The 17,286-nt window shown below is 38.1% G+C and overlaps 1 protein-coding gene across 3 annotated transcripts in view; it reads left to right on the plus strand.

The window, feature by feature from the left end:
• Positions 1 to 17,286, plus strand: part of Atf6 (bZIP_ATF6 domain-containing protein ATf6) — a 111,879-nt gene that overhangs the window by 16,640 nt on the left and 77,953 nt on the right. The window contains exon 1 of one of the 3 annotated variants that reach the window (XM_081764225.1): positions 13,725 to 13,853. The exons of the other annotated variants lie outside the window; for them this stretch is intronic. Coding sequence (XP_081620351.1) covers positions 13,736 to 13,853 — 118 coding nt within the window. The 5' untranslated portion in view covers positions 13,725 to 13,735. Of the gene's footprint in view, positions 1 to 13,724; positions 13,854 to 17,286 lie in introns of those variants that run through there. 3 annotated transcript variants of the gene reach the window in all.

Here is a 17,286-nt window from a genome sequence, read left to right on the forward strand (position 1 = left end):
AGAGGAATCCCGAAAAATGCACGCACACGGTGTTTTTCCACCACAATCCACTTGGCATGAACTGGGATCGAACGAGGGACTCCACTCACAAACACTGATAGGACGAATACACTAACCCACTGCGGCCCCACAGAGAGTGTAGTGAAGTTATGCATCACTGCTATAAATTCAAATTTTCTTCGCACTACAGCCTTCTAAGGCAGTGATTCCCAATCGGTGTAGAATTTGACTAGTTGAGAATACTGCAAAACCATTGCCAAAACGAACTTAAAAAGAATGGAGAGATGAAGCGGGAAGGATCTGTTTCCCACAAAAAATCGCAAAATATCATCTCTCTATCCCTTACGGTTCCCGAGATATGGCTCCTTAAATCTCCCGAAATTCGAACTTTTTTGGTCAATATCTCGGGAACAGTAAGAGTGACGCGAAAAATTCCATCACTTTCTGAAATAGTTTTTAATGCTCTATGCAATGGACGGCTCAAAATTGAAAAAAAAATCGCAAATAATACACACACAGAGAGAGAGAGAGAGAGAGAGAGAGAGAGAGAGAGATTGAGAATTCAGTAACGAACTTATTAAGTTCGTTGAAATTCATGATTGTGCCAGCCAACGCCTCCAGCAGAAACAAAAATGTTCAGTACTACATAGTCACCACTTTCTAAGAAACCTATAGCTTTACACCATTATAATTTATGTTATTATTTAAAAAATCAAACAAATGTTTTGTGTTGGGGAAATTCAGTAAAGTATGTTGTCAGCCAAAAAAGTTTGGGAGCCACTGCTGTAAGGACTGACGACGAGATGGCGCAACTTCAACTGAATATTCTATTACATGGTGAACATATCATCGTGTAATGCAATTTTTGCGGTTTCCCATTACGCAGAATTTCCTTTTTTCTTAATTCGGGTAGCATCCTAGTTTTCTTATATGACTCTGTGAGCAGCAAAAATTTCGATCCCTCACCGTTAACCGAATCCAGGAGCAGCGGTAACTTGGGCTACACGGAGACGTGTATAAATGTAGGGAAAGTTTATGAAACTTCAGGAACACGCGGGAATAGCGACTTTTCTCTCGGATCTGGTTCTTTCGATGTTTTCTCGCTTGATTTTTTTTCTTTCTTGTACTATTATTTTTCATATCACATCGGCGAGGAGTTGGAATATAGTGCATTAAAGATTCAGGACCTGTATGAATAGAGCTAACGCCAGGTCCCAGAGAAAATTCAAAGGAGCCAGATAGTTTATCTGAAAGTCTCTTCTGTGGAAAGGCCAATATCGCTCTATTTTTGTGTTACGTCGGTCGAATAGGGAGAGTTATCATTTCTTCCTTTGCCAGATGAGAAGGTCAGTAAGTTCATCAACCATTTTAGTGCCCCCTCCCCCTCTGTCTCTCTTAATGAAATGGGGACTTGTTAACGCATCATGAAGTTCAAGGTTAAAGATCACGTCAGGGCATCGGGTATCAGTTTAATTCATTTTATTCATAAGTTTTGAATGTTTTTCTGTTTTTGTAAACCTGTCTCGTATTAACAGCTAATGCTACTAACAGTACGACTGAGCCCAAGCAATTTATATAACACAGGAATAAAAAAATTAGTGTGAAAAAAAAACAGTGAAAGTCAAGCTTACTACTAAATACACATTTTTCTCGATTTGTCCTTTCATTTCCATCATTTCTGTTAGAATTACGAAGCTAATACAATCTTCTTTATGTTGACGATGGGTATGGTAGCTCAGTGGTAGAGCGATTACCTCTTGACTCTTGTGCATGGGGTCCCTGGTTCTATCCCCGGCCAGGTAAGTTTGTGGTGGTCAACATCGTATCCGTGGGTTATCCAACACTGAATTGGGCACACCTGACCATTTAAATCACTCGCATTGGCGCTCTACATATATGTTGCCGCGATACTCACATTATTGGTATAAATAGTGTAGGTAGGACCTGTGTCTGCAAGGAACAGTAGTCGTGGCAAGGGGAATGGGAAAAGCACGGGACTTAAACGTATTCGAGCGAGGGCAGATTATTGGTGTTTACCAGTGGAGCACTCCATATTAGAGATCGTGAATCAACTGAGGTTCTCGCATACTATAGGTACAAGAGTCTCTGTCAAGATTATGCAGATGCATGAAAGTTATCCGGGAACCCGTCACAGTGCAAAGGTCAGTACTCTGTATGATTATGGACTGTATCCTAGCTGAATGAGGGTTCTGTCCGAAGTGTTAGTACCCGAGCAGTTGAACGTTTCTTGTATCGTATTTGCTTCAGGTGCCGCAGACCAATCCGAGTTCCCCCGCTCACAGGACTCCATCGGACTGAATGCCTTGCATGGGCTCGAAGGCACAGTGATTGGATCCTGGAAGAGTGGAAACGGGTAGATTGGAGTGATAGTTCCAATTCCGATTGCAGCACGGCAGTGGCAGAGTCAGAATCTGGGGACAACAGCATCAAGCAATGAATTCCGCTTATCAGGTTAGCACAGGGTAAGGCGGTGTGTATCTGTTATGGCCTGGGGAGTCTTCAGTTAGGCATCATTGAAACCATTAATCCGCGTATGAGGATCCCTGAATACTAACCTGCATGAGGACATTCTGGGGCACCATATACACTCCTTCATGACCATGGTTCATGCAAACAAGACAGGCATTTCCCAACGACAGTTATCCAGCCCACAGGTCCAGGACAACCACAGAGTTGTTCGAGGAACATTCTGCCTACCTCCTGTTAATGCAGTTGCCCCCCGCAGCTCAGCTTTGAATCAATGGAACACGTATGGAAAGGAATAAAGGAACAGATTGTCCCCAATTCGAACCTGGACCAGCTGTGGACCGTTGTAGAGGACACATGACTCACAATACCTTTAGATGCCGTCTAGAAGTTGATGAAATCACTATCTCGCTCTGTTGCTGGAGTTCTTAATCAAGGCCAAAGGGGGCCGTAGGTATACTGGATGTGTGTTCCTAATTCAGTATCAGATTAGTATCTATTAAAATGCTACAGTACCAATTAAGAGCGACCGAGCTCTAACCTATAACGTTAGCTTTCAAACCTTTGATTTACGGTTATTTGTGATTTACGTTTATAACAAAGACAAATATTTTTAAAAGAGTGTACTTTAAATAAATTACTTACAGAAATATTTTTCACAAAGTTTATCCTTTTAAATTATTGTTCAAAGGCCTTTGCCTTTAATAAGCCTTCTCCGAAATAAATGCAAATGAATTGTGCTGCCATCTTTGGAGCTCTTTTAAACTATGTGTATATGTTTCTCAAATCCTTTCGACAATGAAATCTCGGAAACTACAGGCTCTAGAAAGATGATGTTTTCACTGATCGATTCCAAATTTCATGTAGATTGTCCAGTTCTAATTGAATATTTAAAAAACATGGCCACTATTTCTTTATTACATTTTTACGGGTACATTGAAAGTGTTGAAATTTTAAAAAAACTAAAGCATCACACCCTAAGCATTATACATTCCAACACCACACTGCTGTATATAGGGGTTGTATATGTCTCAGGCGTTTGTTTCATGGCCAAATAATAATGGAAAAGGAAGGATAACCATTACTCCAGTCTAAGATAAACCTTTTTTTTTTTGGGGGGGGGGAGTGTTTTGCCCAATGAACACCATATATAACTGACATTATAATTAATTGTATATGTAATGTATTTGCTTATTACATACTGCATGCAAGAAGAAAGAAAACACTGATCATACATGAATTTGTAACTCCAACCGGAAGCAGGCTCAAATCTTGCAAACGGTGCAAGATATTGAGAAAAATAATCGGAAAAAATCTCCCCTTTATGATACCCCTTGGCTTTTTTTTTTTTTTTTTTTTTTTTTTTAATAAATACGTCTTTCGCTTGTGTCTGTAAAGGGACATGTACAGATGTTGTAAGGAATGAGAATGAGATTAATGCTCATATGCAAATGATGCGCTGTGTAGAGAGCGCAGGTTCAGCTAGTGTATATATAAAAAGAAAGTAGTACGTATTTTCTTCTATTAATAAAAAAAACAAACCACTTGGCGTGACAGACCTATGTGGCCAGAGCTCCTCCAACGCTATCTGTTAGCAAGCATCTGCACTTTGTCGATTAAAATTTCCTTAAATAGTATTAGTTAAAATTCCCTTGATTTTATATTGGTATTAATAGAAGAAAGGGAATAGCATAGTCTAATGGTTAGAGCGTTGTACTCACGTACGCATGGTTCTAGGTTCAATTCTCGGCGTCTACCCAGCGTTGTGAGGCAAACTGATGAGTCACGTGAATAAAAGACCACTACGACTAGAAGGCTCCTGATAAGCCTGTTAGAGTCAGGGCAACGCAATGCGCTGATCACGTATTCGTTTGTTAGGCTGAACTACTATATTGTGTATTGGTATACTGATATATACTCAAAGCATAAAAAAAATGATAAACTTGCTTTCGAAGGGAATAGGTGTATGTTGGTCCGTAGAACATTCTGACTAATAAAAGTGATCCTCATTTGAAAAATCCTTGATAAATACCGCTATATGGTATTAGGGTTCTGCACCGGCCTGGCCAGAAATATTGCTGTTATTTTGATTAAAACCGGTGACTGGTGCAAATTTCTTACCAGCCCATTTATGACCGGTTTTTCCAAACTTGTGTCTAGTTTGAAGTATAGACATAAAGAGTAACTTTCATTCTGTAAATCCAAAGCTGTCGCCTTTCACCATCTATCAACGATTAATATATTTTGTTCATCTGTTTACATATTTTTAAAGAGATGACAGGCACTGTATCACGGAAAATTTGAAATTTACTTGTAAGGAATTTTACACATTTATTGAGAGTAAAAAAGAGCTTCTTAAAGCAGTTTCCTGTAGTTGAAGTATAAGTTTAAAGATTAAATTTTATTTTCCAAATTCAGAATTGTCACGTGAAGATTAATTCGTTCTTTTTTTTCGATAATTTTAAAGGTGGTGATAAATACCATAAAATGATCAATGCCGATTTCAGTTTCTTATTTATAGTAGGGATTGCCAATTCCGGAAAGTGAAATTTCCGGAATCTGAATTCCGCAAAATTTTGGCCATCCCTAATTTATAGCGCATTGTATCTATTAAGCTTATTAGTGAATGTACTAAGGATATACAGAATACAGGTGCTAATACACTTTTTGTTCACGATAGCATTTTCCTTCCCATGGGGGGGAGGGGGTTACAAACAGAGATACTTCACACTTAGACCTATATAGAATATTGAGGGGACGCCGGTTTTACTATTTTCCATAATTGGCAACCTTATATGGTATAAGAATGCCTTAGAGAGAAGCGTTAATTGGCGTATGCAAGGTAATGCTTGCGGAATTGTGCAGGTCTTCTATGCATTGTATCCCTAATCATAGGTCTCAATTTCTCTCCCATCCTCCATGCTGTTAACTGTGGTCTCGGGTTCGATTCCCGATGGGCAATACTAAAATTTGAACATATAGCTTCGAACTTAAAATGGACACTAAACTTCAACAAACACTCGTGCTCCTTAATTTCCGTTTTCCTGATTATCTTTCTCAGCCACGGGAAATTTAAAAGTGGGTATCCTATTCCTATACCGGCTTATTAGTCCCACTTATAATGTTGAGGTAAATGGGCTAAAAATGTCATTATTCAGAAGACACTCTTGACACCAAAGTCAAGTCAAGATGACACATCTTTAACTAGAGCAATGTTTCTCAAAGTGTGGGTCCCGACCCATTGGTGGGTCGCGAGAGTTTTCTTTTTTAATTATGAAAATTTTATTTTGGTGCAGAAACTTATGTTGTGAAGTACTACTGAGGAAATGAAAATTGGAAGCGTTTGTTAATGAAGTAAAGAGTAAGTGATAACTAAGAGCACTGCCCTGTTGTACCGTTCGTAGAGATGCTAGGTTACGATGGAAAGAGAATGAGTGAAGCAAAATCTGTCACGGGGTAGGGCAGAGTCGGGAGTAGTGTTAGCTCTGTGTTACCTTTCTGTGAAAATACTTTCTCTCTTTGCGCATGCGTACAATTTCATATGATACAATTATTGGGAAAGAACGTTAATGTGTATTTGGATAAAAGTAGGTGGGCCACAAAATACTTTTTATTATTTAATGTGGGTCGAAACAACAACAAGTTTGAGAACCACTGAACTAGAGTAATAAATAGAACTCTTTTAAAAGTATGGTTATTGTTAAGTCCTTTCCAACACGCATAATATAGCCCAGTAGTATATACATTTTTGTTTGTAATAAATGAGTTTGTTTAATTTGATGGATAATGTTCTTAACAAAAGAGAACAGTGTACACAATTGCAGGAAATTAGGAAATGTAACTGGCAGATCGCTGCTACATAGAAACACATTGTTCATCATGTGCTGTGCGCGAAAGAATTGACACGAGGCGCACGTCGGTCGTTTACGAAACACAAGTAGCATGCGAGGCGAGGAGTGCAGTGCTGCTAACTAACGACTATTCTCGTCAGAATGTTACGTAAAATATACTTACTTTTCTCAGCGCTTCCAGGCCACCGTGGTTGATCAGTTTTTTTAAAGTTTATGAACCAAGGTAAGGAAGTGGGAGGAAACGGGAGAACTCCAAGAAAACCTCCGCACATAGTGGTTTAATGGTAGAGTACTCATCTCTGGTGAGAAAGGGGTCGTTGGTTCGATTAGGATAAAGAATTATATTTATGAGCTTTTGGCATCTATGGTCATGTAAGCCCGTTACACGTGAGGGATAATCACACGTCTGAAGGAGGCAATCATTCTATCCGAGGAAAGGTAAGGAAGGAAGCAGCCTGGATCCTATATGTTAGATACCATCCCGGCATTTGCCTGGTATGAATGAAGAAAACCTCATTTAGAATGGCAGGCGTGAAAAAGCTTTTACACTTCTTCGACCGACTGTCTCCATCGGTAATCGAACCCGGGACCGCTTACACCAAAGACGAGAGCGTTAGCGAGTACGTTACGCGGTGGTTACTGGTTCGATCCTAGGTCAACGTCATGTCCGTAAGTTTTTTCGTGCTTTTTCTGGTTTTCCTTCACATTCCTATTTTACCAGTTGGATTTTTCAATTGGAAAACTCTTGATCCACAGTTGTATACATCAGATATGGAAGGAATCAGTAAGTCCTTCAATACTGTATTCGCCGATATTTTCAGTTGAAGAAATCTGTAACCCTATTTCGAGATATTGAATTGATTTAACATCCCTTACCGGCGTTAAGACTATATGAGACAAGACTTTGTGTTTTAAAGTTGGATCAGAGCCAACACTGTATTTGTATCCTAGGCACCCGTAGCTAGAAGTTAAGAAACTTAATTTTTTGAGACAGGCTAACCTGAAATTAAATAAAATCTCTAGTTTTACGTTCTACGCATATACCCTTTAAGCTAAAAGAGGAGAATGAATTACGTAAACAAAGTGATTATTATAAAATGATTGTTGAAATAAAATAAAAAAAAATGTGAGGAAATTGGAATACTTCTAGAGAACTCATGGGCATAATTAATCAGAAACCCACATGTCGTGGGATCAAACCAAGGATCCTTCTCACCAGAGTTGAGCACATTATCATTGTACCATATAGTGCAGGGGCTGACTTATATTTCACTTGCAAAGTTATTTTGCTTTTAATGAAAGAATAAAATGATTTTATGCTTGTAGGTGGTACAAAACCCAAGATGGCTGCCACGAATACGAAATTGCCGAAGCCAAAAAAAATGTTTTGATAGTATCTCATTGGTGTAAGGTCCATGTCGTTTCCTTTTGTTGGTAAAAAAGTTGCCAAACATTCAAATGTGGGAGTATATATATATATATAGGCCGGATCCAGGATATGATCAAGGGAGGGGCTAAACCATCTTCTGCCGTTTTATCCAGTGTAAAGCACGATTGAAGCCCATTTTATCCCGTGTATACCTGAGCGTCAAGGATCTGCCACTATATATATATATATATATATATATATATATATATATATATACCATAACATATGTTTAGTTTTGGTAATTTTGTACATAGCGGCCATCTGGGAATATTGCCACAATCTTAGTTCTGCAAACATGAAATCATGTCATTTCTCATCAGTGCACCCAACGTAACATAAATCAGTACAGAACAAGTGTGGTAAAATTTTGGAAGCGAAATGTGAGCCAGTTCCCCGTTTAACAGTTCTCGCAGGGGGCTAACTTGAGTAACACTTTACATCCATACACGTAGTTTTTAAACGATTTTCCTTAATGAGTTCCGTGGAAACAAAAGCATTTGAAATATATTGAACAATTAGCATAGTTTAACCCATAACTGCCCGAATTAATTTTTTTCCTGATTTTATAATATTTTCAGTTATGTTTGTTCCATATGATCGTAGTAAATGTAAAAATAACGAAATTTTTCTTGTTATTGTTGTAATGTGTTCACTGTGAGCCGTGTCACAAAATTCCACACACAAAATCTCCCAGGCATAAAAAGTTATCCCTATTTGCGTGTCCATATGGACACGCTGGGAAGTTATTATGGGTTAATGTCATTTTAACAGCTTATGAAAATTCTAACGACAAAACACTTGAATTTCTGGAAACAAGGAATGACTTTAAATCCGTCTGTCCTTCAATTATCCAAGGAATCATTGTCAAGTCAATAAGAACAGATAGCTCCACGGTAACAGAGTGGTCAAGAAAGGAGAAGGAAAAACTTGAATTTTCCCGAGGAAACAGTGGGCCGAAAATACCAGTATTTTAATTAAGGTTCTCTCTTCCACCGCACAACCAAATCGAAACTTTTGTTGTTGCTGCTGCAAAATAAGCTGTAAGAATGATTTGACTAACTTATTCCTGAACATAATGTGTATGTAACCAAACAACTGAAAATGTCAGGAAGAATGAATATGTTTGCACGAAGGGAGGGGGCTCAGGGAGGACACTTTGACTTTTAAAAAATCACTAAAAATATTACTTTTACCGAAACTTAAGTTTGCTTCCAGATTATATCAAACACCGCATTTTAAAGAAAAAGAAAAAATATATTGTAGAAATTAATACCTAGGTATATACATTATTAAAGTAAACTAATACTTTAAGTCATGGTATTTAATGAAATCATGACACTAATAACTTATTTATCCTATCTCCATTCTGGCAATATTTTATGCATCTTGAAAATATGTTTCATTGATTAATCTCCTGAATCATCCCTCTTTCGTTGAATTAGTCTCCAAACTTGAAAAAGAGGACAAAAGAACGTCCGGCTTGGGTAGAAAGCCGGACATCAATTTTTATGCCCGAAAGCCGGACGTCTGGCAACTCTACCTATTATATCCCTTGCATTGTCAACATGAAGTTGTATTATACAGTATAAGTACAATCAGCGACAAAAGTTCTTTACGTTTGATAAAATTAGTTTCGTAAACAACTTCAGAATGGAAGGACAATTTGAGAACACTTTTCTGTAAATTAAAAATAACGAATTTTCTGTACGTTCCAACCTTGAAACTCGGTGAAACTGTGTGCGTTTCACAGTTAATTCCTAAAATAAATTTTATCAAATAGAAAGAACTTTTATCGTTGTCATACATTGATTTACTTAAATGAAATTGACCTATGTAGATATTAACATTTGGGAAATGGTGACTCAGAGGCAGGGTGCTTACCTCTGATGCGTGGGGTCCTTGAGTTGATCCCTGACCAACATCGTGTCCGTGAGATTTCTCGAGATGCTGCCGTTTCCTACCACATTCTCATTCCACTATTTTTTCCATTATGATTCACTTGTATTGATCGTCGTAGCCTAAAAGGGCATAATCATGGGACCTTAAAGATTTCATTTCTAGTGGTGGGCACAAAAACCGGTTTTGCGGTTTATAGAAAAACCGAAACCGGTTTTTGAAAATTTTCTAAAAAACCCGGTTCCGTTTTTTTTTCAAAATTTGTTCTATTTCTAACCAGAATAGTGTTTCGTTGTTCTCCGGAAACCGAATCCGTTTCCATAAAAAATAGTTTTAGGCTATGTGTTTTCCAAAAGTTTTCACCGAAACCAGTTTCGGTGAGAACCGAACCGGTTTTGGAGAAAACCGAAATGTCGGTTTTTCGGGTTTCTGTTTTTAAAACCCAACCGGTTTTGGAGCAAACCGAAATGTCGGTTTTTCGGGTTTCGTTTTTTCTAGAAACCGGTTTCCGGTTTTTACAAAAACCGGTTTTACCCATCCCTATTCATTTCATTTTTACGTATCAACATTATGAGTCAGAGGCCCTCTGCGCTGATCTAGTGGCTAGGGCGTGTGCCTTTAGTGCACGTGGTCCTAGGTTCGATTCACGGCACTGGAGCACAAAAGTAATGATTTCACAATCATCCATTTTCATTAATCATCCGTCTCCTTTAGTCTAAAAGCCATAATTGTGGGACGTTAAACTCTAAAAAAATAATTTCATTTCGTTGTGTGTTAGATAATTTATTTTGCACGAAGTAAAGTACATAGATAATTTATTTTTCACGACTTAGGAAACATAGATAATTTTTCACGGAGTATGGAACATTTAAATAGACCTGAAGAAGAAATCGATAAAATCACACGAAATTCGTGTCCATTAAAAAAAAAAGAGAGAGAGAGAGAAAGAAAGAAAGAAAAAGAAATGCTGCCCTATATAAATGATTTGGTTAGAGAACAAAAATGGCGCAGATATTCAACACCCTTAATAAACCTCAAAATTCAATGCCACCGAAACAAAAGCTCACCATTGTCTTGTATCATATAAATTTTGTGAGGATTATTTATCAGGCATCTACCTCAAGATCTTGTTAGAATTACGCTGGCGGGCCTTTTAAGATAGTAATGTTAGTACGTATTTCCGTTACGTCGCACGATAACCTTTTAACGAAGTGGAAATTTTGATTATTTTTTTTCAATAGATACATAGCTAGAACGATAGTCTTGACCAAGTTGGTTAATGAAGTCAGTCCATTAATAATATCTTTAGGGGTAACGGAGAGTTTAAGGATGACTATCCATATCCCATTTTCTGTACTATTGTAGAGCGCACGGTAGTTCAGTGGTAGAGCGCTTACCTATGGTGTGTGGGGTCCCTGGTTCGATCCTATGTCAATTTTAAGTTTTTGGTGGATACCATCATGTCGGTGTGTTTTCTCGGGTTACTCCGTTACCTCTTACATTTTCATTTCACCAATTTTTCCATCATTTTCCCTTAGTCCAAAGGGCAATACGTGGGACGTTAAACTGAAAGGTTTTATTTCATTTCTGTACTATTGAGTGCTAGAAGTTACACATCGCGCCACTAGATGGCAGCAAACATCTTCCAGCGTTTTACATTTATGGACGTAATTGAAATTTATGCGTGACGCTCTGTATTGTCTTTAGCACAGTTTATTATTCTCTTCCCACCGTTTATAGTGCGTCCAGTAAGAGAACGTCTCTGACAGCTCGCAGTGACATTGCCACTACTCGCGTGTCAAGGTTTTTTTCGGTGCAGTTGTAGTGGCAATTTAATTAATGGTATAAGAACACTCGTATCAAAGTAGGGGCTGCAATGTCCCACCGCATGTGGTAAGAAACGTCAGAGACCATCTCTTGTTGGCCGTGCTATAGGTGTGTCGAAAGACCTTTTTACCACAAGCTTCACAACTAAAAATCTAAAAGTCCAGCGTCTATTTCCGATGGAAGGGATTTGTGTAATTCATCTGTATAAGGCTGTAAGACCCCTTAATGTTATTCATGTGTACAGTACCGTACTAGCTGAAGTAGCCAGCGTTGTACGGGAAAAAATATGTTTATGGAAAATATTCAAGAAGTGTATTTGAATTAGTGGTGGGCACAAAAACCGGTTTTTCGGTTTTCGGTTTTTAGAAAAATTGAAACCGGTTTTTGAAAATTTTCAAAAAACCGGTTTCGGTTTTCTTCAAAACCGATTCCGGTTTTTTTTTTCAAAATTTGTTCTATTTCGGACCAGAATGGTGTTTCGTTGTTCTCCGGAAACCGAATCCATTTCCACAGAAATAGTTTTATGTGTTTTCGAATATTTTTCACCGAACCGGTTTTGGAGAAAACCGAAATGTCGGTTTTCGGGTTTCGGTTTTTATAAAAACCGGTTTTGCCCAGCCCTAATTTGAATTCCCTCCCCAATGCATATTTGAATCGAAATGAAATTATTTAAAAAAAACTTATCAGCCCAAGTGCTGTGCTCAAAAATTAATTTCAAGCGATGCATTTGTTATTCTTTCACATCTCGTCTGAACTCATGAATAACATTAATCATATATTGAGAATAACATATGTAAAATTGCCCGTTTCTTCCAGAAGCGGAATTTTGTAAATCCTGGGCTATGTTTCCACTTATTCTTTAATGAATATATACATGATGTTTCATCTGCTTAACATGAATGAATCGTGAAATACTGTTTTTGGCCTACCTTTTGAAGCCCTTCCTCTCCAATTAGGTACGTATTTTACAAATTCTAAACAGCAAACGTCTCTTTCCTACAGTTATCTAAAAGTGTGCTAGACAGCGGTGTAGATTTGTCTGAAAGAAACTTATTCAGCACATTAAGTATATATGAACATGATTTGTAACTTTTGCCGTTAAAGTTTCTGATATTTATTTTCTAAATTAATAAATTTCCAATAATTCTCCTCCCCAATACTCTAATACTAACAATGGGGCCGCGGTAGCTCAATGGTAGAGCGTTCGCCTCTGGCTGGTGCATGGGGTCTCGGGTTCAAACCCTGCTCCCGCCAAGTGAACTTTGTGGTGGACAGACACCGTGTACGTGGGTTTTCTCGGGTACTCCCGTTTCCTCCCACTTTCTTCATTCCACCATTTCATTCATTTCTCATCATCATCGTCTCCTTTAGTCTAGCTGGCATAACCGTGGGATGTAAAATTCAAAAATTTCATTTCATTTCTAATTTTAACAACGTTGAGAGATACCCACTTGTATCCAAATTTATATATTATCCAGGGGCGTACCCACGGGGGAGGTTACCGGTTTCTGACCTCCATCCAAAACTTCTTAACTCTACTAACATGTTTACACTTTCTTAACATAACTAGGCCTATACTTGTTTAACAGAGAAACGATTGATGTAGCCTAAACATTTCATTTTACACCTCATCTGTACTATCCTCTTCTTTTCCTTACAAAAATCATATTTTCTGAGAGTATAGGTGGCAGTAATAAACAATTATCGTCTTCTTAGCTACAGATTAACACAGGTTTGATACTATATAGACGTATTGGACCCCCCCCCCCAAAGAAAAGAAGAACTTTAGACTCTTCTAGCAAAAAATTCTAGTTGCATCTAAAGATCGAATTCACGACATTCTTCAAGCAGTGGCAGATCTAGGGGGCGATCGGGGCAATCACCCCCCCTAGAAGAGGAAACTTTCTTATTTTATAAACAAAACCCATCCCAGAGTTTGAAGCTGTTAAAAGTATCTCTAAGTAACAGTATGACAATCCACCGCTCCCCCCCCCCAGAAGTCTGTCCTGGATCCGCCCCTGTCTCCAAGAGATGGGATCTTTATTACGGAGCAGTATTTGTCTGTATAGTAAACAGGATATATACCCTGAGGTGCGTGACATGCGTTGTTAGACCTTGACTATTATCATCAAACCTATTTAACAACAATGTTTTCGTTCGATAACCATCTCTACGTAGTATTTTTTTTTGAGTTCGTGGATGGAAACGTTGCTGCAGGTAAAGTTGACAAAGTACGTAGCGCCTCATGCGTGGTGTTCGCGAAACGTGTGAGAGGAACTCAGGCATGGCAGAGGATGGCAGTTGCGTTTTGGATATTATGGATTCGTTGGATGGTTTTAATTACACGGATGATCCGATTTATGGTAAGTTTTAGAAATTAATCTTTTACATCCTTATCATCCACAGAGAACATGGATTTTTCATATACTTGTGTTTTCTTTTGTAAACAGTTCCTTTCGTTTTTATTTGCTTATATTTATGGATGCTTCTTTCTTTCTTTTTTAAAAGTAATACACTGCATATATTTGTTTGACAGTTTATTGATTCTTTTCATGGACTTTAGTACTTAGTGAAACAGCACACGTCCAGTTCGTATTACCCCAAAATTTCAGTGTATTTGTATTATTTACCGGCTTTTCGAATAGCGCACATGGTAGAGTCCTTGCTACGTAACTCTTGCAAGCACTATCACGCAAGTTTTTCATAGCGCTATGAAACTGAAATGTAAATATTGTTATGGACATAATTCGATTCTTTATTTTTAATATTGTAAAGTATTCTGTTTCTGTTATATCTGTAACTTTGTTCTTTAGTGGTAATAAGAAATATGGAAGAGGGAAGAACATAAGGATTCCCGCAGCTTCTCCGTTGTAATAGATTCACGAGATAAATTCTGAGATAGGGCTATAATGATGATCACTAGGATTCCCACTAGGGATAGCTTTTTTTCTTTTTTTTTTTTAAGGAAATCAGTTGTCGATTTTCTGTTTTTTTCTCTCGACAGTTTCAAATATTTTCCGTTTGTCTATGATTTTCATTTCTTTGATACTTTTTCGTTTTTGAAATTTTTTTTTTCGAAAAATGACTCCGTAATTTCCACGCCTTTTTATTTTTCAATTTTAATGATTCGATTCCCGGTGGGGGCTCTCGGTCGAAAAAGTGTAAAAATAACTTTTTTTTTCAGGCCAGCCACCCTGAGTGAGGTTTTCCTGGGTTTTCCGCATTCACACCAGGCAAATGCTGGGGTAGTACCTACCATATAAGTCCCAGGCCGCTTCCTTCCTTCCCTTTCCTCGGATAGTGTAATCGCAGAGGGACGTCAATCCCTCATACGCGACGGGCTAACATGGCCATAGATGCTGAAAACCCCTAAATTCCCTAAATCCTAAATCCCCTAAATCAATTTTAATGAATAACTAACCATGCCTTCCAGCTGAGTACTGTATAGCGGGTGCGCCACGAAGTATTATGTAGTTTCATTGAAATGACATCTATCCCACGTTGTTTCCGGACTCATTGTTTTAAGATTTACGATGAGCGATAGATTAAGTCGTCCTCTTAATTACGAAAGTGTACAATCATCTTATCTTCGTCTTTTCACACTTCTTTTATGAATATAAAATGTGTTACATTTTCTTTGTGTATATTTGAGCTCTCTCGTGGCTAAAGTGGTTTGCGTCCGCGCTTTTGGAGTGGGAGACCCATGTTCGATTTCCGACGGGAGCTCATATGGTTCAGATTCCACGTTAAACTATAGGTCCACGTCTCATATAGCCTCGCTCCTGAAAGGAACGCTAAACTAATAAAATCAAATCAATCTTTTATGTATACCATTTATCGGTTTATATAGTATATTTCTTTTATATTGTGATTTTGGTCCCTGATGAAAAATCGTGCTGCTCTTAATGGCACTGTGAAGCGAAAAGTGTGGAATGAACTTATTATGGTGGTGTGAGTTCGACCAACATTAGGGCTTCACAAGAAGATTTACTTTCATACATCATTTTTAACTGCTGGCATTTTCGACAAAACTTTTGACTGTGTATACGCAAGCAACAGCACAGGTAGCGGCATCTGTTAGCATGTAGTATTAAGAATTAGACTGACAGACTGATACATGTTCCTTTTATTATTAGGATGTTAAAAGTTCCTATAAATACTTATATCATAAAAAGTCTTATTTCTCCAAATTTCACTATTTCCACCTTCAAATTTATACAGATTTTATCATAATTTGCAAGACGACAATAACAGTTGTCACATACCTTTAAAATGTATGACTTCCAGGGATCACACTCCTAACATTGGAATGACCCATATACCTACAGGAAAGTCTGACGTTATTTGTTTGTTTACTTGCAGTTCGTCTTTATCTCCAGGGCTTGGGTGGATCGAATCCAGAACTCTTGCATCAAAGACAAGAGCGTTAATTAATTAATTAATTAGCCACGAGAGAACCTCACTTGCGACATTACTAATCTAATAAAACTTGATTGTTTATGTCAGAATAGTCCTTACATAGCTTGCAGATATTGAATTTATACGCTTAACAACCTTGCTTGATATCGTTGTTGTAATTTTTATGACGGAATAATTGTATGAAGTGAATATGCTAGCCGTGATAATTTGTAGTAGTTACACGATAAAGACTTTTTTTAATGGATCTTAAGTGACAGTTTAATCTTGAAAATCGTAATTTTCTTTATATCTATTTTTTAAATGCAAATTGATATAGTACAATTGACTCATTCTTGTATGCTTTGCTCCTTAAACGTTAATCATCGTAATTCTATATCAAGTGGACTGCTTGCATGTATGTCCTTATTTCTGGTTAATATTATCTTGGTTAATGCTGTACTGTTGTATAGAGCGGAGAAAGATATTCCTTTAACGATTCCTGCAGTTAAAACTTAAATAAGGCCCGAGTCTGGAAATCAGGGTCTTAATTCCAGTGAAAAAGTATGTATTTCAGATTCCATCTAGATGCACGTTTCAAATGCCACTGAACGTAAAAACAGCTGAAGCACATACTGTCACTAGGGATTCAACCAAGTTTACGTGAAATAAAATTACGCTGTGTAAAACTTGGCCGTATTAAGTGTTAAACTCATAGAAAACCACCATATTAATAGAATGGCGAGGGATCGACCCTGAATTCGTCCTTTGCTAAATACTATGCGTGTATGTAGTGTCTTTACATAGAATTAGAATTTATATTTCTGGGATTTGTGGCCCGTCACATATAATGGATAATGTCCTCGGCGATCAGCTATCCGAGGAAGTAGGGAGGGAAGAAAGGAAGGGAAGAGAAAGAGGAGTTCTGGGACATTTATGTTAGGTACCATCCCGGCATTTGTCTAGTGTGAATAAGGAAAATCCACGAAGAACCTTATTCAGGGTGGCTGGCCTGAATAGGTTTTCACACCTCTCTGAGCGAGAGTCCCCACGAGAGCGTTAGCGACTACGGTACGCCATGAAGGGCCACATTTTTACTTACAGTACCGAAGCTATGTCAGACGTAAAGTTTAAAGTAAGATGCGTTACGAATGAGTTCTCAGCTTTAACTGAATTTAGCTGTCACGTGTCGAGAGCGGAGAGTTAATCATTAAGCCAGCCGCATATTGGGCAGAAGGCGATGCAACAAGGTTTCGTAACGCATATTCACTCGAGCACGTGCTAGACAAAGGCGTGTGCGACGTTGGATGCACTCAAACCTCTTCTTTCTGCATTCTCTCCTGTCTCCCTCTTTCTTTGATCAATGTCCGGCCTGCCTTAGCGAGAAGGAAGCCATTTGCC

Source organism: Thermobia domestica, chromosome 7 (genome assembly GCF_964235325.1).
Source record: "Thermobia domestica chromosome 7, izTheDome1.hap1.1, whole genome shotgun sequence".
In the NCBI taxonomy this organism is placed as follows: Eukaryota; Metazoa; Arthropoda; class Insecta; order Zygentoma; family Lepismatidae; genus Thermobia; species Thermobia domestica.